The 22235-nt window shown below is 51.1% G+C and overlaps 9 protein-coding genes across 9 annotated transcripts; 7 read left to right on the top strand and 2 right to left on the bottom strand.

The window, feature by feature from the left end:
* Positions 1 to 884: 884 nt before the first annotated feature.
* On the top strand, positions 885 to 5929 carry N7532_011912 (uncharacterized protein; the record flags this gene model as incomplete). Its single annotated transcript, XM_056624403.1, has 10 exons — positions 885 to 968; positions 1081 to 1137; positions 1210 to 1334; positions 1395 to 2566; positions 2624 to 3275; positions 3327 to 3376; positions 3864 to 4271; positions 4328 to 4889; positions 4960 to 5846; positions 5901 to 5929. The coding sequence occupies 10 exons, from the start codon at positions 885 to 887 to the stop codon at positions 5927 to 5929; spliced, it is 4026 nt and encodes a 1341-aa protein (XP_056469391.1).
* A 2305-nt stretch (positions 5930 to 8234) lies between these two features.
* On the top strand, positions 8235 to 9694 carry mrsA (putative mitochondrial carrier protein; the record flags this gene model as incomplete). The annotated part of the gene is made up of 7 exons (XM_056624402.1): positions 8235 to 8272; positions 8489 to 8558; positions 8615 to 8650; positions 8715 to 8847; positions 8921 to 9013; positions 9073 to 9129; positions 9198 to 9694. 7 exons carry the CDS (start codon positions 8235 to 8237, stop codon positions 9692 to 9694), a joined length of 924 nt encoding a protein of 307 aa, XP_056469390.1.
* Positions 9695 to 10427: 733 nt separating this feature from the next.
* N7532_011910 (uncharacterized protein) lies at positions 10428 to 13179 on the top strand (the record flags this gene model as incomplete). The annotated part of the gene is made up of 3 exons (XM_056624401.1): positions 10428 to 10619; positions 10722 to 12891; positions 12959 to 13179. 3 exons carry the CDS (start codon positions 10428 to 10430, stop codon positions 13177 to 13179), a joined length of 2583 nt encoding a protein of 860 aa, XP_056469389.1.
* Positions 13180 to 13922: 743 nt separating this feature from the next.
* Positions 13923 to 15351, top strand: N7532_011909 (Gfo/Idh/MocA family protein; the record flags this gene model as incomplete). The annotated part of the gene is made up of 4 exons (XM_056624400.1): positions 13923 to 14038; positions 14100 to 14233; positions 14295 to 14683; positions 14785 to 15351. The coding sequence occupies 4 exons, from the start codon at positions 13923 to 13925 to the stop codon at positions 15349 to 15351; spliced, it is 1206 nt and encodes a 401-aa protein (XP_056469388.1).
* A 1496-nt stretch (positions 15352 to 16847) lies between these two features.
* N7532_011908 (heat shock 9/12 family protein) lies at positions 16848 to 17274 on the top strand (the record flags this gene model as incomplete). Its single annotated transcript, XM_056624399.1, has 3 exons — positions 16848 to 16881; positions 16957 to 17149; positions 17235 to 17274. 3 exons carry the CDS (start codon positions 16848 to 16850, stop codon positions 17272 to 17274), a joined length of 267 nt encoding a protein of 88 aa, XP_056469387.1.
* A 221-nt stretch (positions 17275 to 17495) lies between these two features.
* On the bottom strand, positions 17496 to 18383 carry N7532_011907 (uncharacterized protein; the record flags this gene model as incomplete). The annotated part of the gene is made up of 1 exon (XM_056624398.1): positions 17496 to 18383. The coding sequence occupies one exon, from the start codon at positions 18381 to 18383 to the stop codon at positions 17496 to 17498; it is 888 nt and encodes a 295-aa protein (XP_056469386.1).
* A 199-nt stretch (positions 18384 to 18582) lies between these two features.
* On the top strand, positions 18583 to 20918 carry cog6 (Golgi transport complex subunit COG6; the record flags this gene model as incomplete). Its single annotated transcript, XM_056624397.1, has 2 exons — positions 18583 to 18900; positions 18948 to 20918. The coding sequence occupies 2 exons, from the start codon at positions 18583 to 18585 to the stop codon at positions 20916 to 20918; spliced, it is 2289 nt and encodes a 762-aa protein (XP_056469385.1).
* Positions 20919 to 21161: 243 nt separating this feature from the next.
* N7532_011905 (uncharacterized protein) lies at positions 21162 to 21441 on the bottom strand (the record flags this gene model as incomplete). The annotated part of the gene is made up of 2 exons (XM_056624396.1): positions 21162 to 21292; positions 21351 to 21441. 2 exons carry the CDS (start codon positions 21439 to 21441, stop codon positions 21162 to 21164), a joined length of 222 nt encoding a protein of 73 aa, XP_056469384.1.
* Positions 21442 to 21666: 225 nt separating this feature from the next.
* Positions 21667 to 21903, top strand: N7532_011904 (uncharacterized protein; the record flags this gene model as incomplete). Its single annotated transcript, XM_056624395.1, has 1 exon — positions 21667 to 21903. One exon carries the CDS (start codon positions 21667 to 21669, stop codon positions 21901 to 21903), a length of 237 nt encoding a protein of 78 aa, XP_056469383.1.
* Between the last annotated feature and the right edge of the window lie 332 nt (positions 21904 to 22235).

Here is a 22235-nt window from a genome sequence, read left to right as displayed (position 1 = left end):
GTCTCTTAAGGTCAGTATCATGAGTTGGCGACGATACTTGGTCTCCTGGAGGAATAGACAGTGGTGCCGATTCTATGCATATGATCTCAGTTTAATTACTGAGAAGTTATCTGTTTCTATCTGCAATGAATTCAGTTTTGGCTATTTTTTGGTAGGGCTGAAATTTAAATTACCGAACAATCTGAGATTGCTTGTTTTTCAGATTATTAGAAGCCGAGACTCGATAGCTGCCTCTCAGGATTGTGATTGATATCTTTTTCGCCTCTCGGAATATTACACCAAGTCATTCAGTACAAAGGGTGCGCTCAGGAAAATAGTTAAAATCCCTTTTCATCTGCGCGTTTAATGCGGAGTACGATCTACATCTTGAAAGACGACGAGTGAGCAGTTGAGATACGAGAACAGAATTCGAATAGCGACGTCTTCAGACCCCAGTCAAAATAAAATTACCTTCAGATAGCGGTCGGATGCTATTCTACGGAATTTATACTGCTAATGAATGGGATATACAGCAAATTCAGATCGTGGATGGCGCAGGCAATTCAGGGACGGTCATGTGATCACGCCCTTTTTTTGTGAATATGGTATCGATGCAAACAAGGCAAACTGGTCGACAGCTGGGAAGTGGGAGTCATTCCGCGGCTTGGCGGGGTTTTTTGTGCCCTTCTTTGATAACGACAGTCCCATTGTCTTAGCGCCGTCATAGACTGACCACTGACTTCGCCCTGGTCATCTCTGATTCTGCGGTACGCTCATTCCCCAGTTACGGACGATTTCTCGACGACAAAGACTGCAGCACGGTCGATTGATTGCGCGACGGTTTCACGAGCCCTTCTTTTTACGCCGCTGAGATCGCTGCTGACCCGGTCTAGAACCTGTCGGCTATGGGTGCGAAACAGAAGGGAGGAGGCTCGAAGCCGAGGGGCAATAATGGCGCGGAGGAGGTAGAGGAGACGTTGCAGGCTGTGGTATGTCTTTATCGCTGGGGGCCACTTGAAATACCCTAGGCAGCTGCTTGATAGCAGCCGTTTTGATTTGGTCTGATGATCACGGAACCATGCTAAGTCATATGGGCTTTAGGTTCTCGCGGACACTTTCGAAACGAGATTCGAGCCTTTCACCCTCGACAGGCCCCGAGTACGTACACCGAGTTATTTTTGTGAAAGCACTGTGAACTATCACAATGGCTAACGGTTTTGTTTGTGATAGTGTCTCTTGCCGCTGGCCAATACCCCTCTCATTGAATACACCCTCGAATTTCTTGCCAATGCTGGTGTTGAAGAGGTGTTCCTCTATGGAGGTGCGCACTCCGACCAGTTGGAGAAATACATGAAGTATGATGGGTCCGAGTCCCCTAAGCAAGAAAGAAGAGCAAGACTAATCACATTTCATAGTGCTTCGAAATGGAGAGCCGCATCCTCGCCTTTCACGCAATTAACATTCCTCAAATCCACCTCTACCTCTGTCGGCGACGTTATGCGTGACCTGGACGGCAAACATCTCATCACCGGTGACTTCATTGTCGTGAGCGGCGATGTCATCAGCAACCTGCCAATCGAGAGCGCTTTGAAGAAACACCGGACTCGTCGTGAATCCGACAAGAACGCCATCATGACAATGGTCCTCAGGGAAGCCGGCCGCAACCACCGTACCAAGTCGACTTCGGTCTCCCCGGTCTTCGTTATCGATCCGACCAAGGATCGCTGCCTTCACTACGAAGAGATCGATCATCATTCCGATGAGAAGTCTCCCCGTTTAAACATTGATGCCGAGATTCTTTTGTCCCACGCCGAGCTTGATATCCGCCAAGACTTGATCGACTGCAGCATTGATATTTGCACCCCAGATGTCCTGAGCTTGTGGTCTGACAGTTTCGATTATCAGTCACCGCGGAAACACTATCTTTTTGGTGTTCTCAAGGATTATGAGTTGAACGGCAAGACAATTCATACCCACATAATCAAGGAGGACTACGCCGCGCGGGTACGCAACCTGAAGGCCTACGACGCGATTAGTAAGGATATCATCTCGCGCTGGACTTATCCGCTGTGCCCCGATACCAACCTGCTTCCGGGACACACTTACGGTCTCCGCAAGGGCAGCCTGTACCAAGAGCAGGGCGTGACTCTGGCCCGATCTTGTGTTGTGGGTCGTCGCACAATCATTGGACGTGGCACTAGCATCGGTGACCGGACGACAGTAAACAGCACTGCTCTGGGCCGGAACTGCAAGATTGGCCGGAATGTCAAGCTGGAGGGTGCGTACATCTGGGATGATGTTATGATTGGGGACGGCTCTGATGTTCGTGGAGCAATTATCGCGAATGGTTCCGTCGTTGGTAAGAATTGCGTTATCGAGTCTGGTGCACTTCTCTCGTACGGCGTCAAGATCGCCGACGGTGTGAAGGTCGAGGGCGGCAAACGCATCTCGAGATCGAAGCGAGATGGTACTGCGGCCCCTACTGACACAAAGGTGGTTGGCGATGGTGGAGAGGGATATGAATTTATCCAAGGGGAGGACGAGGATGAGGACGAGGATGATGTCAGTGTCGCATCTTCTGGGCTTGGTATGTGCAAATATTCTCAGAGCGCGTAGTACGGTAGATGATGCTGACCATTTCCAGTGTACCGCATGCCAGAACTTTCTCTGTCTTCTGCTTCGATCTCGACATTGTCCTCTGAAGTATCAGACGGGTCCTGGGCACGGTCTTCCCGGAGCAGTTTCTCCGACAGTGAAGAGCAGGACCACTTCCACGTTGATGCCACCGGGAGTGTGTTGGATAGTCTACGCGAGTGCGTATCTGCCGACGTGGTTCAACTCGAGCTGGTCAGTCTGCGCATGACTGCGAACGCCGACGATACCCAGGTCCGACGGGCTATTGTGACATCGTTCATGCAATACATCCAGGAGCTCATGGGCAAGGGCAAGGGCGCCAGCCAGGCCGTTCATCAGGTCTTCTCACAGTACTCCGAGGTCGTGGAGCGTACCTTGTTTGACCGAAACAAGGAGGAGAAGAAGGACCAGGTTGACCTGCTCCTCCAGCTCCAACAGGATCTCGTCAACCGCGACAAGGGTGAGATGATACTTCTCTTTACTGCCAAGGAGCTCTATGAGTTAGAGCTGGTGGATGAAGAGGCCTACGAGCAGTGGTGGGATGATGAGCGGGCCAGCGAGAATGACGAGATGAAAAAGGTGCGCAGCCAAGCGCAGCAGTTCGTGCAGTGGCTGGCAGAGGCAGAAGAGGAGAGCAGCGAAGAGGAGGAAAGTGATGAAGAGTAGTTTCTTCTCATTTTCCATGCCATTTTATACCACGACGACGACTATAGGTACGACTACGATGCTACTATGGGACTGATTATTCATAGGCCAGGAGTGTGTATGGCCTCCTGGATAGCGTCCCCAACAAAAAAAGAGAATTTCCAAGAATTTACTACGATATGATGCAAATATAATTGGCATGTCGTAAATTGCTTTGCATTGCTTTTTTGCTTGTGCACATTCGTAGGCAAGGATGGCGAAGGCGGTGGTTACCGCTACCAGCCCATTTGGATGTAATCTGCTGCCTGCCGGGGCGAGAATCATCAACCCATGCGGTGGTGAGTCAGTGACCTTCCCCAGACAACCCTCCCTGGTCTCTCGACCTGTGCGACTGCCTTACATCGTGCTGCCTGGGGGGAGTCACTGGTGTGAAGACTAATAATAAATAATACATGACTAAGTAAGTGCTCGTAGGTCTCCTCGCGCCATTCCGCCTCCGCTGCGTACTTCGGAACCAGACTTGGTCGTCGCAGCCCCTTCCCCACTCTCTCCCCTCCGAACCACTCGACCCGCGCAATTTTCCCTGTGACGTTTTGGCTCACCAGCCCTCAGACCTTCAACTGCTTCTTTTTCTTCTTCTTCTCACCCTTTTTATCGGCATCCTGCCGTATCTGCCACCACGCCTCCCTCCACGCGGAAGAGAAAGGCGGCCGAGGCGGCGATTGCGGACGACGACCAACCTCTTCCCGAATCCGCCACCAAGGCTGCCCAAACCCGGAACGCCACTCTCTCTACCGGTCGCTTGCGCAAGCCGGGCTCGACGGTCACTGCGACTACCCAACTCACCGAGACGGGCAGCTCTGCGAGTTCAACCAGCCCTAAAAAGAGGGACGTCGCAACACCCCCAACAACGACCTCGAGCATGGATTCCGAAGACGATTTCTTGAGCGATGTCTCCAGCCAGGATGATTTCCTCGATGCTCAGGGCAGTGATAACGAGAGCCTAGGTGAAGGTAAGCTGCTCACTGTTCCCCCGAACCTGATGGTCTGCGTGACCTGGTTCCATCAGATATCGTTCGCCAACCTGACTTACGATTGTTGACAGACTTCGGAGACCTTGACACCGGATTCTCCGATGATAAAGACCTCCTCACGCAGAAGCGAAAGCCATACGAAGTCGAATTCAAAGTTCTTGATCCCGATGATATCGAACGCGAGCAGCTCGTGCAAGTCAACGAGGTGTCCGCGATCCTCGGGCTGCCTCCAGAATCCGCCGCGATCCTCCTCCGATTCGGTCGATGGAAGCAGGAGAAACTGATTGAAGGATACATGGACCACCCGGAGGAAACACTGGAAGAAGCTGGCCTGGGAACAAATTTTGAAGGGACTGCGAAAACAGAGGTCATCCCGAACTTCTCATGTGACATTTGTTGTGAAGATGGAAACGATCTTGAGTCGTATGCGATGCGCTGCGGGCACAGGTTTTGCGTGGACTGCTATCGACATTACTTGGCACAAAAGATCAAAGGAGAAGGCGAGGCGGCGCGGATCGAGTGCCCAGGCGAAAACTGTCACCGGATCGTGGATTCACGCTCGCTCGACCTCCTGGTGACGAATGATCTCAAGGATCGGTAAGTGATCTCTCATGCAGTCCCTCTTGAGTCACGGCAGGATGAACGCTAACGTGCTGCTCCTTTTTAGGTATCGAACACTCCTCACGCGAACCTATGTCGATGACAAGGATAATCTCCGATGGTGCCCAGCACCGAATTGTGAGTACGCGGTTGACTGTCCGGTTAAGACTCGCGACCTTCGACGCATTGTACCCTCAGTCCGGTGTCTCTGTAAACACGAATTTTGCTTTGGCTGCGGTGTGACCGACCACCAACCCACCCCTTGCACACTGGTCAAGAAGTGGCTCCAAAAGTGCGAAGATGACTCTGAGACAGCAAACTGGATATCAGCCAACACCAAGGAGTGCCCCAAATGCGTCTCAACGATTGAAAAGAACGGCGGTTGTAATCATATGACTTGCCGGAAATGCAAACACGAGTTCTGTTGGATGTGTATGGGCCTCTGGTCCGAGCATGGCACCAGCTGGTATAACTGCAATCGGTACGAAGAGAAATCCGGATCTGATGCCCGCAGCGCTCAGGCCAAGTCGCGCGCATCGCTGGAGCGTTATTTGCATTACTACAATCGGTATGCAAACCACGAGCAGTCAGCGAAGCTAGACAAGGATCTTTATCTAAAGACCGAGAAAAAGATGACTAGTCTGCAGTCGCAGTCAGGTCTGTCTTGGATAGAGGTGCAGTTCCTTGATACGGCGTCGCAGGCGCTACAGCAGTGCCGTCGGACCTTGAAGTGGACTTACGCCTTTGCGTTCTATCTTGCGCGTAACAACCTGACAGAAATCTTCGAAGATAATCAAAAGGATCTGGAGATGGCGGTGGAAAGTCTCAGTGAGATGTTCGAGAAGCCCGTCCCGGAGTTGGCCTCACTGAAGGTGGATATCCTGGATAAGACGGCCTATTGCAATAAGCGCCGGGTCATCCTACTGAGCGACACGGCAGAAAACTTGAAAAATGGTATGTTGTGGTATCATCGACTTGGATTATGTTCTGTGCTAACACGTTTCACAGGAGAATGGTCGTTCAACGTGGAGTGGTAGAGTGACCTGCCCTCCCATCTAAACGACTACAATTGGGAATTTTACGACGTGAACGAATCCTCCCCGAAATTTTCTCTTAAATACCTCTTATGTTCAAGCATTGCGTTTCTTCTCTCCCTCCGACATCCGACCTCCTCTCTCTCTTGCCCTTCCTCGGGTCCTCTGTAACCTGGGACCCAGGGTAACCATGAGCAGACAAGAATCACCAAAGCAATTGGCATTTCATATGCCCACAATCCACAATTGAAACAATCAGCATATCATGTAAGGCTCCACCGTGTACTTGCTGGGTTTTTTCTTTTTTTTTTTAAATTATTTCCTTAAGGCTGCGGCGCTGAGGTGTTGAGTTCATCTATGGGAGTCAACATGTTCAGATAGCAGAGCTTTTCATCTTCTCATAGCTAGGTAGCGATTCTTTTGTTGGTTGCAATTCTGTTTAATCGTCGCATCGAAGAAACTCAGTTTAGGAACTTTCACCTTGAACATTTGCATTCGCTCTAGATTCTAAACATTTGGGTTGCATGGCATGTTTGGTTGCAATTCATTATAAATCTCTGGCTGTTTAGGCCTACTTGTTATATCAAATAAGCTCTAACCTCAGCTACATTCAGTGGCGATCCCGATACAGCTTATCTAACCTTAACGTACGACGAACTTCCCATGCTCTGGCTATCTAAACATGGCACCGTGATGAGCCGACCGGTGATGCTTAATTGGTTTTCAGCGTATAAGTCCACGACTGCCCTGTGGTCATGAATTCGATTAATTCAAAGAGGAGCCCAGCAAACGTGACATTCATGGAGTATTGTTCTGGTTGTAATATATGCAGGCGTCCCGGGGGAACTCGTTGCAAACTAACTAGAAATGGCCAGAGCCGCAGACTTGATAAAGTTGATTAGCCCATTTAGGGTCCCATCTGCAGATTGACTGCCAGAGTATCCACGAGTTCACGACAGATTACCAGACTACAGTCATGGGTCCTGTCAGCGAATTGACTGGCTAGGGCCACGCTTTGCCATTCAAGGAATTTGTTTGTTCACCAGGCAAAACTATGCATTCTCCTTTGCCGAGATTTTAGCCCGGTGGGACATTCACAGAAAGCTCGGATGGCTTTACGTACGAAGCCGACCAGCAGGGTTTAGTCGACACGGCTTGGCCGGACATCGGCAGCCCGTCCGATAGAGTCGCGTGGTCGGGGGCGCAGCCCCTGTTAAAGAGGCCCTCGTATTGCTCAAGTGCGCCTTTGGAGGGTGCTCGCCCTTTTTTGTGACTCCGAAGCAAATATTCTCGTATTTGCTGGGCAAAAGATAATCCCAGTCATCTGAAGGGAGAACATCTGAAAGGGGAGAGTAAGGTTGGCCTATCCACCCTCTCAAAGGCTTCCAACGGCCTTCTCGAAGAATTCGGCACTTCCACGAATTTGCAGCCTGGGTCTCAGGGTCCACTCAGACCGGATGGACCGACTAATTTCTCCAGGGTGAGCACACTAGTCCCAGGTCGAAGTGCAATTTAATTAATCAGGTTTGGGATGAATGGCTTATCAGATTGATAAAAATGACGGGAGCCGTACCGGGGCGGTACTTGGCGTTTCCGCGGGTTGTCCATAGTCAAGTCAGGTACCGGTCAGTACCGGTGCACAGCTGGGAAGGTACTGCCGATACCATACGCCTTACCTAATCTCCGTCATCGGATGCTTAGAGTTGGGGGTCTGGCCTTGCATTCTGAATAATCGGCGATCGATCGGGAGTTTCCCATAGACGGGGGCATGATGGAAGGCGAAGGGAGGCAAAAAATAAAATTAATTGAACATAGAGCACCATAGTCTATGTAGGAAAACAATGCCCGACAGATCTTGCCGGGGAGTCGGGCTGCTGGCAGGAATGGGGGCCTCGGAGCGTGTGGAATCCGGCGAAGGTCGGCCTGCGAATAATTTGGCTAGTGCCGCGGCGCCCGCCCTGCTAGTGACCGAACTCAAGAATTTCCTCCTCAACCTTTCCTCTCCGGATTTCCCATCCTCAGCAACCCAAACCAAAAAAAGGGAAAAGAAAGGAGGAACGATCGGACACGCTGCGCCTGTGATCCTCTCCTGCTGCCGACAAACCGCCTTTGACCCCTTCCCTGTTTCCTCTCGCTGTGGGCATCCAGGGCCTGTTTTGCCATACGGAGAACCCCGTTTACCTCATCATCCTTCACCACTCCGGCTCTCGCACACCTCAATCTCATTCACACCATCACCACGACGCCCTCTCCTCTCCGTTTCTCTTTCCCGAATTGCGCCGGCTGCGCCTTGAGCTAGCGGAGCTTCATGGCGGCTTCCGACCAGATCCCCGAGCAGGAGTTCGAGTAGGTGTCTCTCCGCACGTGAAATCTCCGAGGGTGGGCTTGCGGCAGTATCGCGGACTGCGACCTGGTCGATTCCTTTCGTCCTGGACAATTGGCTCTTCTACCGCGTGTCTAGCTGGCAGATATTGACCCTGCCCGCCCGGCAGCTGCAATTTCCTGTTGCGCTTCAATAACCCAACCGACTGTACAATGCAATCTAACATGTTTTTTTGTCAGCTATGAGGCGCTTCCTTCGAACTATGGCTTAGGCCGCAACATGTTGGCGGGTGCTTTTGCGGGAATCGCGGTATGTTGGCGGGAATGACACACGGTGAGAGTTTCGGGCTGATGATCGGTTTAAAGGAACACTCGGTGATGTACCCGGTCGACCTTCTTAAGGTGAGTTTTGCATCCCGGAATTTTCGGGCATCATGGATTGGCACTGACAAATCTTGTAATATAGACTCGCATGCAAATCCTGCATCCTTCCACGGGCGGTCTGTACACCGGTTTGACGAACGCAGTCTCGACCATCTATCGCATTGAGGGCTGGCGGACACTATGGAAGGGTGTTTCGAGTGTGATTGTTGGTGCTGGTATGTCTCTCTGGGCCGCGAAAATCTATTCGTTAGAAGCCAGTCCCTGATCCATATATTTTCGTGATTACAGGTCCGGCACATGCTGTGTATTTTGGCACATATGAGATCGTCAAGGAACTTGCGGGTGGAAACGTTGATGACGGACACCATCCTTTAGCAGCCGGTAAGTATTTGGCCCAACGTGGTATATGGATGAATAGAATTAACAAATGGGGGATGAAGCTCTGAGTGGTGCCTCGGCCACGATCGCAAGCGATGCGTTGATGAACCCCTTCGATGGTAAGTTCTTCTTCCTCCGAACATTCAAAACTCCAAGGAAGGTAAAATAACCAAGATTTGGAATTCAGTGATCAAGCAGCGAATGCAAGTCCACGGCTCCGTTCACAAGACGTTGCTGCAATGCGCCAAAACACTCTACCGAACTGAAGGTCTCCAGGCCTTCTACGTCTCCTACCCTACCACCCTCTGCATGACTGTGCCCTTTACCGCCACCCAATTCGTTGCCTACGAGTCGATTTCGAAGGTCATGAACCCCAAGCAGGACTACGATCCTTTCACCCACTGTATGGCAGGTGGTCTTGCTGGTGCCTTCGCTGCCGGTATCACCACTCCTCTCGACGTTGTGAAGACCCTTCTTCAGACCCGTGGCCTGGCCGAAAGTGAAGAGATCCGCTCTGTGCGCGGTCTGTGGAACGCCGCCGCCATCATCAAGAACCGCTTCGGCTGGGGTGGTTTCCTGCGCGGCATGCGCCCTCGCATTATTTCCACCATGCCGAGCACTGCGATCTGCTGGACTTCCTACGAGATGGCCAAGGCCTATTTCAAGGATCAGCCACTTGACTAAAGGAAAGTTTTCGTGCTTTGAATTGTCATATACCCTCCTGCCGGCTTGACTGCCCTTCCCCGATGTGGCAGCTCTTCGTTTCTAGTTCAATATCCGGTGTTGCATGTATATCCTGCAACGCTGGTCTTGATTGTTTTCCCACCTCTTTTATATATTCTTGGTTCAATTTTTGAGGCAACATTGGTCTTTTTGACGTCTTTTCTGGGTCTTGAAGCATGGGCAGAGCCCAGCAGACCCTAACGATGGCGCATCGGGGACCTGAAGAGCCCGACTCGACCTTTCTGCATGTTCGGAGCTTCTGTTGGCCAAAAGCGATTTCTGTACTGTACAGTTTGGAGAAAGGGAATTTGGAAATGACATCAGCAAGCTGACCTGAGGATCGAATCTTTTTCTTGACGCTCTCCCCGTCCGATGTGTCCTCTATCGTTTACCGGCGTTGGAACGTGGATCTTCGGGTTTTGGTTTTCTTATGCGGGCTGGGTTCTGTTGCATCGATGTATGTTTTAGTGACTGTTTTTTCATTTGCATGTACCTATAGACGTGCGACCACGAGGAATCTAGATGTGATGTCCGATGTTATCCGATGCTTCCAAGAGAATCATCCCATCTTTCAATGATGTGCTACACCATGAATAGTTAAATCGTTCCATAGATAAATAAATAAATATAGATCGGAGCGCAGGTCAGAGAGAATTGAACGACATAATAGTCGGGAAGAGTAGAGATTTAAATAATGGGGAGTGTAGTAGACTCGAGTGTCCGCATGCAGCACCCACCCGGCCGACGACGTCACGCGAAAACTCCTCCGCCTCGGCGGGAGATCATCGCCCTCTCCTTCTCCCCGCCAACAACCTGCAGTGAAATGGGTGCGGGCCTGTGTTTTCCCAATGATGCGCCCACGGCCCGCGTCTTCCCTACAGAAGACGTACGATGAATGTTATCTCCTGTGCTCCACTGCGGTCTACTTTGAAGGCCAGGTATGTTCGCCATCCGCCCCCCGGTCGGCATCAATTGCTCATGACATCAGAACAATGAGGAGGAAGCATTGAGATCCTGGCGGTCTGCCCTTGAAACGATATATCGTCACAATGCTCGCCGTGTGCCGTCGAATTACACCCCCAAATCCGAAACCGAGAAAGCCCTGCAGGATTCCATCCGTGCGCTGGAGGTCCAATGCCGCGAGCGAGTCGATCTGCTAGCAGCCCTGCGTGAGAGTCGGAAGGAGTCCGCCGAGGCTAACGGCACGAAGGAGCCTGCAACACTTACAAAGGGTAAATCCCCAGCCACAGCGCCCGCGCCGCCGTCGTCTAATCCTCCAGGCTGGATCGGAGACGGTACCATTCCCGCCGTCGGCTACACGGATCTCTCGAAGCCAGCCACCATACCTGGACGACCTGCTCCTCCGCCGATAGCGAGACAGAACTCCGACACCCTCCAAGCCTACGATGACCCCGTTCCCTCGGGCCTGTCGCCATCCGGCTCGCCTGCCCTCCGTATGAACTCGAATTCTTCAGACAAAACGAAGTCTCGCGGATCTAGTCCTGAACGGCGGAAAGTGATGTTGACGACGCTGCGCAATAAGGATGGCAAGAAGAATGGAAAGAAAGCCAAGGTGGCGCCTAAGCGCAAGGAGACCCGGCCGGCCGCCTCCAAAGCAGCAGGCCTGGCATGGGGCAGTCTCTACCGGTCGCCGTCGACTGATAAGCGCACGAACGATGCTGCAGTGGCTTCGTCTCGCAGCCTTGTCAACAATGACCCGAGCTTTCGTCGTGACCCTGATCCGAGATCCAGTTCGGGGGAAGAGCCTTCCTCGGTGAGACCTCGGCCGCAGAAGAAAGATTCATCTACAGACCGGATTCCCGCCGCACACTGGCGAGGGCCTATGCATTCATCTCCTCCACGATCTTCTCCTCGGCCTACTTCACAGACAATTCCGCGCCAGCTCCAGCCTGGCTCTGATATTCGCCGGGCTCCTCAATCTTCGGCACCGGCGCCTGTTGTTATGCCGGGCCCAAAGGATTACGCAAGCCCATCTTCGCCCGTGCCAAAACCATCTATCAAACCCAAACCTGTGGCACTGAGGTCGTCACTTCCGCCTCCGCCGCGCGTAACTCCTGTTACCAAATCTGAGGGCAATTCTCGTCCAGACACGCCTCGTCAGGACCGCGAGGCAAATGTTTCTGGTAGCAAACCTCGAACAAAATCTGCCCCGAGAACGACAAAGATTGGCCAAGCATCCTATATGTCACCATCCTCAGGTAGTGATGATATCCAACATGGTGTCAACCGAATGTCAATTTCTGGGGCGAACGGTAACAGTGCGGTTCGACGGAAGCCACCGCCCGTAAAGCGGCGAGAGACGCCGCCATCAAGCGATCAAGAGTCTTGGGGACGGCGTTCTTCAGTGGACGAGGCCGAAGATGAAGAGGAAGATCAGGAGAATCAGGATGTGGTGAGGATTATGAACAATCTCCCCAAGGGCGTTGATCCTCAGTCGGCGCGCCAGATCCTGAACGATATTGTCGTACGTGGAGATGAAGTACACTGGGACGATATCGCAGGGTTGGAGACAGCAAAGAAAGCACTGAAAGAAGCCGTGGTGTATCCATTCCTCCGGCCTGACCTTTTCTCGGGTCTGCGCGAACCTGCTCGGGGCATGCTTTTATTCGGTCCTCCGGGTACAGGCAAAACCATGCTTGCTCGAGCAGTAGCCACCGAATCCAAATCGACCTTCTTCTCTGTTTCCGCGTCAAGCTTGACATCCAAGTGGCATGGAGAAAGCGAGAAGCTTGTGCGAGCCCTGTTCGGGTTGGCCAAAGCCCTTGCGCCTTCTATTATATTCGTTGACGAAATCGACTCCCTGTTGTCGGCACGGTCATCGGGTTCTGAGCATGAGGCCTCACGCCGTTCGAAGACGGAATTCTTGGTGCAGTGGTCCGACCTTCAGCGCGCTGCTGCTGGCCGCGAGCAGTCAGCTCGAGACAAGAAAGAGGGCGATGCTACACGTGTGCTTGTATTGGCAGCCACTAATATGCCCTGGGACATTGACGAAGCTGCGCGCCGTCGTTTCGTTCGCCGTCAGTACATCCCATTGCCTGAGCACCATGTTCGTGAGCAACAGCTGCGCACGCTTCTCGGCCACCAGCACCACGAACTGAGTAGTGAAGATATTGAGGTTCTAGTCCATGTAACTGAAGGTAAAACACCCTGCCGCTATCGAGGCCTTATGATCGTCTATAGTAGTATCTAACATTGCCACGACAGGCTTCTCCGGCTCAGATATAACGGCTCTTGCAAAAGACGCTGCCATGGGCCCCCTCCGCAATCTCGGGGAAGCTCTCCTCCACACGCCCATGGACCAGATTCGCCCAATCAAGTTCCAAGACTTTGAATCTAGTCTGTACTCTATCCGGCCTAGTGTCTCGTCTGATGGCCTCCGCAGGTATGAAGAGTGGGCGAAGGAGTTTGGTGAGAGAGGCGGCTAAGGCCGGAATCTGTCTCGACTTGTCTTCTCTTGCCCTCTCTTCTCTTTCACGATTACTTAGAGGAATTGGGGTGTGGTGAAGGAATGGAATCTGCGATGACGACTTTATGTTTCTTGTGGCATGCGCGATACTCCTTACTACTCGGCCGGTCCGACGATTCTGGTCATGATTGTGCTTTACTTTGGTGTTTTGTGGATCCTGGTGTATCACTTTTGGGCATTCGATACCCGTTTCCGCCAAGTTGATTGGGCGATGTAGGTGCATTGCACGATACGAAAGGACGTGCTCTTTGACTCTAGAGGGGCGTTCGCTCTGTTTTTGGAAGGTTTTGGCGATTGTTTATTGATACGGAGTTTAGTGATCTCAAATAAGATGACGAATGATCAAGACCTCGTGTCTCCCATACACTTCGAACCGCGAAAGGCACGCGATTTTCCAAGAACCATAAGAGTCTCCACCCATGCAATTAATGATAAGAGTTCTCGTCTACCATGATCCCTTTTTTCAGAGTTTATGCCGATCGGCACCCACCAACGAGGGTCCCAGTCACGTCACGACTCCGCTCCACGCGGTGGCGGGCCACTAACTGCGTCATAATACTGTTAGCGTCGTCCTACAGGAATTAAAAAAACGCTTTGGCAGCAACATCAGGGGGTCTCTCGGTAATCAGAGCGGGGGTCTTCAGCTACCAGAAAAATCCTTGATCCCTGTTGACAGGTGAGCTGTCACAAGTATGCTTCACGATGCTGCTTTTTGATTTCCTTACGAGAGTTTACTATGGCGTTGTAAGCCCTCCGACAATACCGAAGAAGGAGGATGATGCTATCCGCATCGGTCTTATTGGGGCGAGCAACATAGCGTATGTCTTCGTTCGAGACATTTCTATATATTAAACCACTGTCGCTAATCCCGGAGTTCAGTCCGTTTGCGGTTATAACACCTGCGAAATCACACCCTGGTGTTATTGTTGCGGCTATTGCCGCGCGTGAAAGCAATCGCGCTCGAGAGTATGCTCAGAAATACAATATCCCCATCGTGCATCCATCCTATGAAGGTGAGAAATCAGACAGCACTGGTCCTCGAGGTTTATCGTTGCTAATGTGACATATCTCCAGCTTTGATTGATGATCCATCCATCGATGCCGTATACATTGCCTTGCCAAACAGTCACCATTTTGAATGGTCTTTGCGTGCAGTGCAAGCCGGCAAACATGTTCTGCTGGAAAAGCCATGTTGTTCTAATGCCACCGAGGCTAAGATGCTCTTCAACCATCCGCTGGTAACTGCGCCGAATGCTCCGGTGCTCCTCGAAGCTTTTCACTACCAGTTCCACCCTGCGTGGCAAGCCTTCTTAGGTGAAATTCGCCAGTCTCCTGGCGCTATTGAAAGTGTCTTCTCTCAGTTTTATCTCCCACGACTATTGTTGGGCAGGGATGACATCCGGTTCCACTATTCGCTTGCAGGGGGTTGTCTGATGGACGTTGCAACCTACTGCATCTCCGCTGTACGTCAGATCGTGGGCCGTCAGACTACACTAAGCCCTATTGATGTGCAATATCGGGGCCGGCCTCCAGCTTCACCTGGCCTAGGAGAGAGGAACCGCAGATTGATGAAGCTGTCGTTGCAACATTTGTTACACCTGATTCTCAAAGAGTCCGGGTTCAAGGAGATATGAGTACGGCGGGTGGCTGGCCGTCCTTTCTCCCGGCATCTTGGACAAAAGGAATTCCCAGCTTACGATGGCCTAAGAGCGAGGTCGTTTTCAAGCCGGTCCTGGTCGAGACAACCGATCAAAACGGCGTCCAACTTCAACATTTTGTAACCCGAACCATCACGATTTGGAACCATATGCTCCCGGTCCTTTATCATCGAATTGATACCTCTGATTTTCACACTCTTCATCGCGAGGAGGAGATTGTCAAATCTTGGAGTGAGGTCAGTTACAAAAAGGCCTATAACTGGCCTGAAGCAGATGAGCGTGCAGTGTTCTATAAGGATTGGTGGTCGACATATCGTTGTCAGCTGGAAGAATTTGTTAATCGGGTCAAGGGCCGTAAAGGTTCTGGCATTTGGATCGATGGAGATGAAAGTATTGCTCAGATGGAGACTATCGATCGCACTTATGAAAAGGCGGGCTTGATGCCTAGACCTACCAGCAGCTTTGAAATTTAGTATTTGAACTAAACTGCATGCCCTTTTTATTGATATTGATGTGAAGACTATCGATGTGAAGAATATAATAATGCTACCCGAAGTAATTTATTGAAATGTTTCTTTCCTCGATGATGTACCGAATGCTGCTTTAAACTTTGGTTGATTGGATGGAGAGATGTAGAACCACACTGCCAGTGGTCTTTGAGATGTGAAAATCATAGCGAGACGAAGCCGGGGGCCCACGTGGTCAAATCCAAAGAAGCCATGACAAAAGTCCGAAACAAGTCAAGCTTTGTACTCCACTCAGGTGCATCCTGGTCGCAAATTGAGACTTTTTGTTTCAATGTCTATGTGTTGTGAGCTTCTAGTGCTCCACTGCCAACGACTGAAACCGAGTCGGTGACCGTTAAGAGGTTCCGCAAGGTTGCAATCCGCGGTCCTCAATTGCTGTCCTTTGACATTTTCGCGATGATTGTAGATGTCCGTTGGGATAAGACACGAATTTGGGTCCCCCTGTCGAATTTCTCGAGTATGTGTCGAGCGCTTAAGCCTTGCTGAAAATAAGAGGTGATTCCCCCTTCTTTTGCCTTCAGCTCTCGACGCCGGTGCACCGTATGATTCTCTGCCGTCGATACTGGATGTGTATGTATTGTGTTCTCTGAAGGAGGGTGCCGCTGGACCAAGTCTCTCAGAATTTCTCGAACAAGACAATCTTTTTCGGAATTGACACACTTATTACAGATCACTTTCTAGTCTGTTTCTGTCCGTAATTACATTTATGTATCATTATTTCCTACCCTAGGGTACGCAAGTAGGAGATTCTACTGCATAGGGAGGGTGAAGACTGAGTTGTTCAAGCTAACCTGGTTAACTTGGCTATTGTGCGCAACAATGGGTCTTCAATAGGCAAAGAGACAGGCGTTTAGAAAAACACACCCAAAAAAATAATAAAAGAAAAAAAATCGACAGCTGGCGGATTCGAACCGCCGCCTCCGAAGAGAATTGATTTCTAGTCAATCGCCTTAGACCACTCGGCCAAACTGCCTTCGTATATTAGTTTGGCCCCACTTTTGACTATATAAGTCAGCAAAAATATTTATCAACAGATCGGGATAGCTAGTCAGCAGCAGCCACAGTCTTCGGTCATCGCAGCGTCATTGCTGATCTGTGGCGTTAGGACTGCTGGCAACGTCATCAAAATCGGGATGCATCACCCATTGCATGCAACAAGCACGCTGATTAGCGGTCCAACTGGTTACAAACCAAGGGTCTAGAACTATTGGCAGTCTGGAGTCATCCGCCAAGGATACGAGCAGCAGATATCCATAAACTTGGTCAACATCACGAAAAATCAACGACGTCATGCTGTTTGGCGTCACCGTCCACTCTATATAAACCTTCATCGTAGACATTAGCTTCCTTCATTCTATACACTCCTGACAAGCTTAACACTTCCAACCTTCCAACTCTGAACTTCCACACTCCCACTCCAACCCAACTTTCTATCAATCAATATGTCTGACGCTGCTCGTAAGGATTTCTCCACTAGTATGTGACCCCTGCATTGACCTCTCGCTCTCTACTGACTTGATCGCCGTTACTGACAACTACTTCCTTCAACAGAGGCTAAGGAGGAGGTCACTCCCGATGCCACCAAGTCCACCCAGGACAAGATCAAGGAGACTGTCACCGACACCGGTGATCGCCTCGCTCGTGGCTTCCAAACCGACGACAGCAAAGGTGGCTCCCAGGAGGCCTTCGACAAGACCCAGCGTGCCTCCGACAACACTCAGCACGGTGGTGCCAGTAACTCCATGTAAGACACAACCCGGCCGAAAGCCCCCACCTCCACGGCTGAAGGTGTACACGATTGTCTGGATGCTAACCTCTCTCCTCCACAGTGGCGACAAGGTCAAGAATGCCCTCGGCATGAACAACTAAAGTGCTCTTGCACGTGAAGCACTATGAACATGGGCACGGACTTTTTTCGAATGCGACGTTGCTATCATGATTCAGTCATGAGTCGACGATACCATTTGGCTTTCTAGTTTTAGTAGTTACCCACCAATTTGAAGCAATATCCTGCGTGATAATTCATACATACTGAAATCTTTACCATTTTTCTATTAAAAGCCGTCGTAGCAGCCGTCGAGAGCTCAAGATCATCGCCGCCCGACAAGGCTTCCAAACATAGTCTCTCGTTGCCGCGTGAGCTGACCCAGCTCACGCTCTAGCTCCTTGTACCTGGCCCGCGCTCCTGGTACGTCCTTTGGCAGATCGTGGAACGCCCTCACACGTCCCTCCAGAGACTTGACCGTTTCTCGCAACCGAATGACATTCTCTTCTTCCATAATAAGCTCCTCAATTGTAGGACCATGAGGCCGATTCCTTTCAAGCGATGCAATGCGATCTTGGTACTCCCCAACCTTGGTTGAAAGCGTTTTCGTGCCCCGTATCCATTCGGATGTCATGCTCTGGGTGTCTTCCGGGGTTTCGTATGCCTTGTCAGATTTGAGCTTTTCCAGGTCGGCCTGTAGTTGCGCAAGCTCCTTCTCAAGATAGCGCTGCAGCGATTGAACTTTGGCTATCTGGTCTTGCGCTTCGGACTCCTCAGCCGTGAGCTCAACGATGGACAGACTCAGGTCTTCGGTCCCTGGGTTCAGCGTGTTTCCCAAGACAATTGCCGAGTCAGCGATGTCGCCCAGATCACGCTTGCCGCTATCATCAAGACACATCTCCACTTCGTCCAGAATTTCGATCTTCTGTCTTTCATGTGCGTCCTTGCGTTCGGCTTGTTCTCGTGTTTTGAAGACGCGAACTGCTTCTTCCCGTGCGCGGTGCTGTAGAGATGCTTCTTCATCGGCAGCATCGTTGGCTGCTGCCATCGTCAAGAGGACCCGCAGAGTACCTTCATTACGTTCGAATTGGGGCACCGGTTTGGGGGCGTATTGTCGGCTGAGCCAGGAGTTCACATATGCCCAATCTTTGGCTTGGATGGCCGCCTGTCGGGCCTTGGTGGGCGAAACAAGGGGACTACCGAAAGAGTCCATAGCAGCATTCAACGACAATCTCTCGAGCGGCTTCCCTTGAGCAGATTGAGGTACCTAAGGTACGAATGGCGTATTGTTGGTATTGGATTGGATGTGTTAACGCGATAAGAGATACGCGGAAGGCGGTCTACCATCGCACTCCGTGAATGCGGTGCTGTCCTTCTCCCAAGTCCCCACCATCGTCGGCATTTGCACAACTATGACCAGCTACTTCCCGGTTGGAGCCAGTAATGGGAATGGCTCGTCCCCAGCCTCGTCGCCGTTGTCTCCTCCGACCTCTCAGCGGTCAACTGCGCTGTCCAACCGCCTGACCTCCGTCCTGTCAGCATCCTACGCCGATTCCGATATTCGCGACTCTCTCGAAACCTTGAGCATACGGGGAATCCACAATACGGCCGAGACTAGGCGGCAATTGCGACTTGATGTACAGAAGGAGGTTGTCGACTGCAATGCCGAGATTGTGCGAGACTTTGGAAAAGTGGCGGAGGTGAAAAAGCCCGAACAAGCAAATGATGAAGTGATGAGAAAAAAGCTAACATTCTTTGGCTATGACAGCAATTGAAGCGCATTGGTTCCGTCATTTCGACCCTCAATCGAACCTGCGACGAAATGCGCAGGCATATTGGCCAGGCGAAGCAGGACACCACACCCATGCTGGAGGAGGCCGGAGCGCTGATGACCCAAAAGAAGGATACCGAGACGAAGCAACGTCTCCTAGACGCCTTTTCGAAACATTTTTTGGTCCCAGAGGAAGATTTGCGGGTCTTGACATCGGCGGAGGGGCCCGTTGACGAGCAGTTTTTCGAGGTTCTCGCCCGCGTGAAGCAAGTACACCACGATTGCGAGGTCCTCCTTGGCGGCGAAAACCAACGGTTGGGCCTAGAGATCATGGATTTGAGCAGTCGAAACCTCAATTCTGCCTATCAAAAACTGTACCGGTGGATTCAGAAGGAGTTCCAGTCTCTCAACCTCGAAGATCCTCGCATCAGCAGCTCGATTCGCCGCGCTTTGCGGGTATTGGCTGAACGGCCAACCCTCTTCCATAGCTGCTTGGACTTTTTCGCAGAAGCTCGAGACTACGTTCTATCGGATGCTTTCCACTATGCATTGACGGATGCCATCTCTGGAGGAGCTGGTGCCAATGCGGGAGACCGCAGTGTAAAGCCAATCGAGTTTTCGGCACATGATCCTCTTCGGTATATTGGTGATATGCTTGCATGGGTACACTCCACAACCGTTTCTGAGCGTGAAGCTCTGGAGGCATTGTTTGTCGCCGATGGAGAGGAACTTGCAAGGGGCATCCAGGCTGGGCTAAGCAGCGAGCCTTGGTCACGGATTGATGAAGACCAAGAAGCTGCCTTCGACGGTCACAAAGCTCTCAGTGATCTCGTCAACCGAGATCTCACCGGCGTTTCCCGGTCGCTCCGACAGAGAGTTGAGCTTGTCATTCAGGGTCATGATGATCCAGTCACCTGCTATAAAGTGGTGAACTTATTGTCATTCTACCGCACGACGTTCTCGAAATTAGTGGGAGCTCAATCTAACCTCGTGGATTTGATGCAGGCGCTCGAGAAGTTTACACTTGGTCATTTTGAAACTTTGATGCGTGAACAAGCGAGCGCCCTTTCAAGTGACCAGGCTGCTTTGAGTCCACCTGATGATCTGTCACCTCCAGAATTCCTTTTGGATGCACTGGAAGGTTTGATCTTACTCATGAAAACGCATGAAGGCTCAGTTGGTCCGGACGAGCCGTCTTCCGAATCTAGCGAAAATCGATTTACCCCCGTGCTTCGTGCTGCTTTTGACCCATTCTTGAGTCTAGCTCGGTCATCCTCCAACGAGCTGAAGGACACCACTGCGCAAACCATCTACCGCACCAACATTCTTCTCGCAGCACGTGCGACGGTGTCGCCATTTGAATTTGCCAGCGTCACTCATATGGCCCCTCTGTCCACTGCGCTTTCAACGCTCCGTGTCAATCTTCTTGATGTCCAGCATCAATTTCTTCTCGAGTCATCCGGTCTACAGGTTCTATTGGATGCCCTAGAGCCATTTTCCAAGTCAGCTAAAGGGACCGAAAACGATAGCGACTCGGACGATGAACAATCTGGGAAGCCCGATGTGCAGAAACTTCATCTTAAAGACCTTGCTAGTCTTTCTGCGTTCCAGCCAACCTCATTGGTTACATCTAGTCAGCGGCTGGACGACTTCCTTCCATCTGCTTTGATGGATGCCACTGACAACCTCAAGCGAGTGCAGAGCGCATCTCTTGTCCAGAGCGTCACCGAGGATGCTGTTGAGGCATTCTGTCGTGATTTTGAGTTTGTCGAGGGCATGATCATCGCTGCGGATGAGGCCCGGGGGATGACACACGTGAACCTGGGAACCGGAGGCAGTGTACTTAGTGGCAAGAGTGGTCGATCAAGCCGCAAGCCGGAGACCGAAGAGGACGACAAGAATGCTAATGAGGAGCAATGGAGCCTGCGATCACTGTTCCCTCGAACTACGGGGGAGATCAGAGTGCTACTGAGCTAATTTCGGTGCAGTGGCCCCATCTATTTACGGAGTCCTCAAAGTGGACTACGGTGATTACTTCGCCACACAAGCACGTTCTTCGAGCAAGGCGGGACATAGATTATCGATAAACTTCGTGTATATCTTGAATAAAATATAGTCACGACAAATCACCTTTTACTCGTCATACATCGACACCGAGCAAAGTCCCAGCCGTTTCCCTCTGATTTCGAATTGCCCAACACACTGCAATATTGCTGCACATCACTGCTCCTCCTCGGGCAAGTCATCCTCGTTTGGGCCTTCATTATACCGGTTCGAGGTCTGGGGCTCAGCATGGCGGGTGCGATCGTTCATGATGTTTGATTTATCAATGGCTTCATCCTCGTCTCGGGCTTGGAAAATAAGAAGTTAGTTGGAGCCTGCGATGTTCAGAACAGGAGAGAGTAGTACCAAGCTGTTCATTGGAATCGGCGAAGTCATCGTCGATCTCATCGAACGTCTCATTGTCATCGACGACTTCAATGGGCTCCTGGGCGGACATTTTTGAATTGAGAAGACTCGTTTCGACGAAGAAGTAGCGGTACTTGAAGAGTAGTGCTTGAAAAGACTGAGACTCTGCGTTGCTCTATTCGGAGTGGACCAGCTATTTATCAGCAGCGATATGAACAGCATGAGTAATACCCTGAGTTTACCGGGTCGTCATAGTTACGCGAGATTTACGACGTACCGCTAGATCACACAGGAGAAACACTATCTTTGCTCATCAATGGAAGCAGAAACAAGACCTGTCCAGCATAACCGGAAACTCTGGATTTTGTTCCGCGGACTAGATATCGTTGATGATCTAACGACCGAGAGATCGACGCTAATCGGGAAGGATTTGATCCACCCGCATCGGGATGCCGTCATCCTGATTTGGCAAGACGACCAAGACTTGGCCTGGCCGCTGATCGATCCGGAGAAACCCCATGACAATAACACAAAATCGAACCCTATCTCATAGCAGATTGCAGATGGCGTTGGTTCCGAGACCTAGTTAAGTCGCATATTTGGGGAAAGTTCGAGCACATCAGATCGGCAGATCATTCCCCAACATCTATGTATCTCATGGCTAGGCTTGGCCCAGCGGTTATTTCTTCAAATTTCGGCTGGCACGTCCTTTTGGTACCACAACAGGAACACAATCCTGATCAATCATAAGTCAGGTCTCGGTCGCTATTGTTCTATCTCGACTTCAAGGACGCTGATAGGCCCATTGGATGTGACAAATGGGCAGAATTACAGTGTTCCACAATCAGGCGGGCAATAAATTGCCGCAACCATAGGTTCATCATA

This window comes from Penicillium argentinense (genome assembly GCF_028826775.1).
Source record: "Penicillium argentinense strain IBT 30761 chromosome Unknown utg000011l_segment0_segment0, whole genome shotgun sequence".
Taxonomy (NCBI): domain Eukaryota; kingdom Fungi; phylum Ascomycota; class Eurotiomycetes; order Eurotiales; family Aspergillaceae; genus Penicillium; species Penicillium argentinense.
This window is presented reverse-complemented; position numbering and strand designations above follow the sequence as displayed.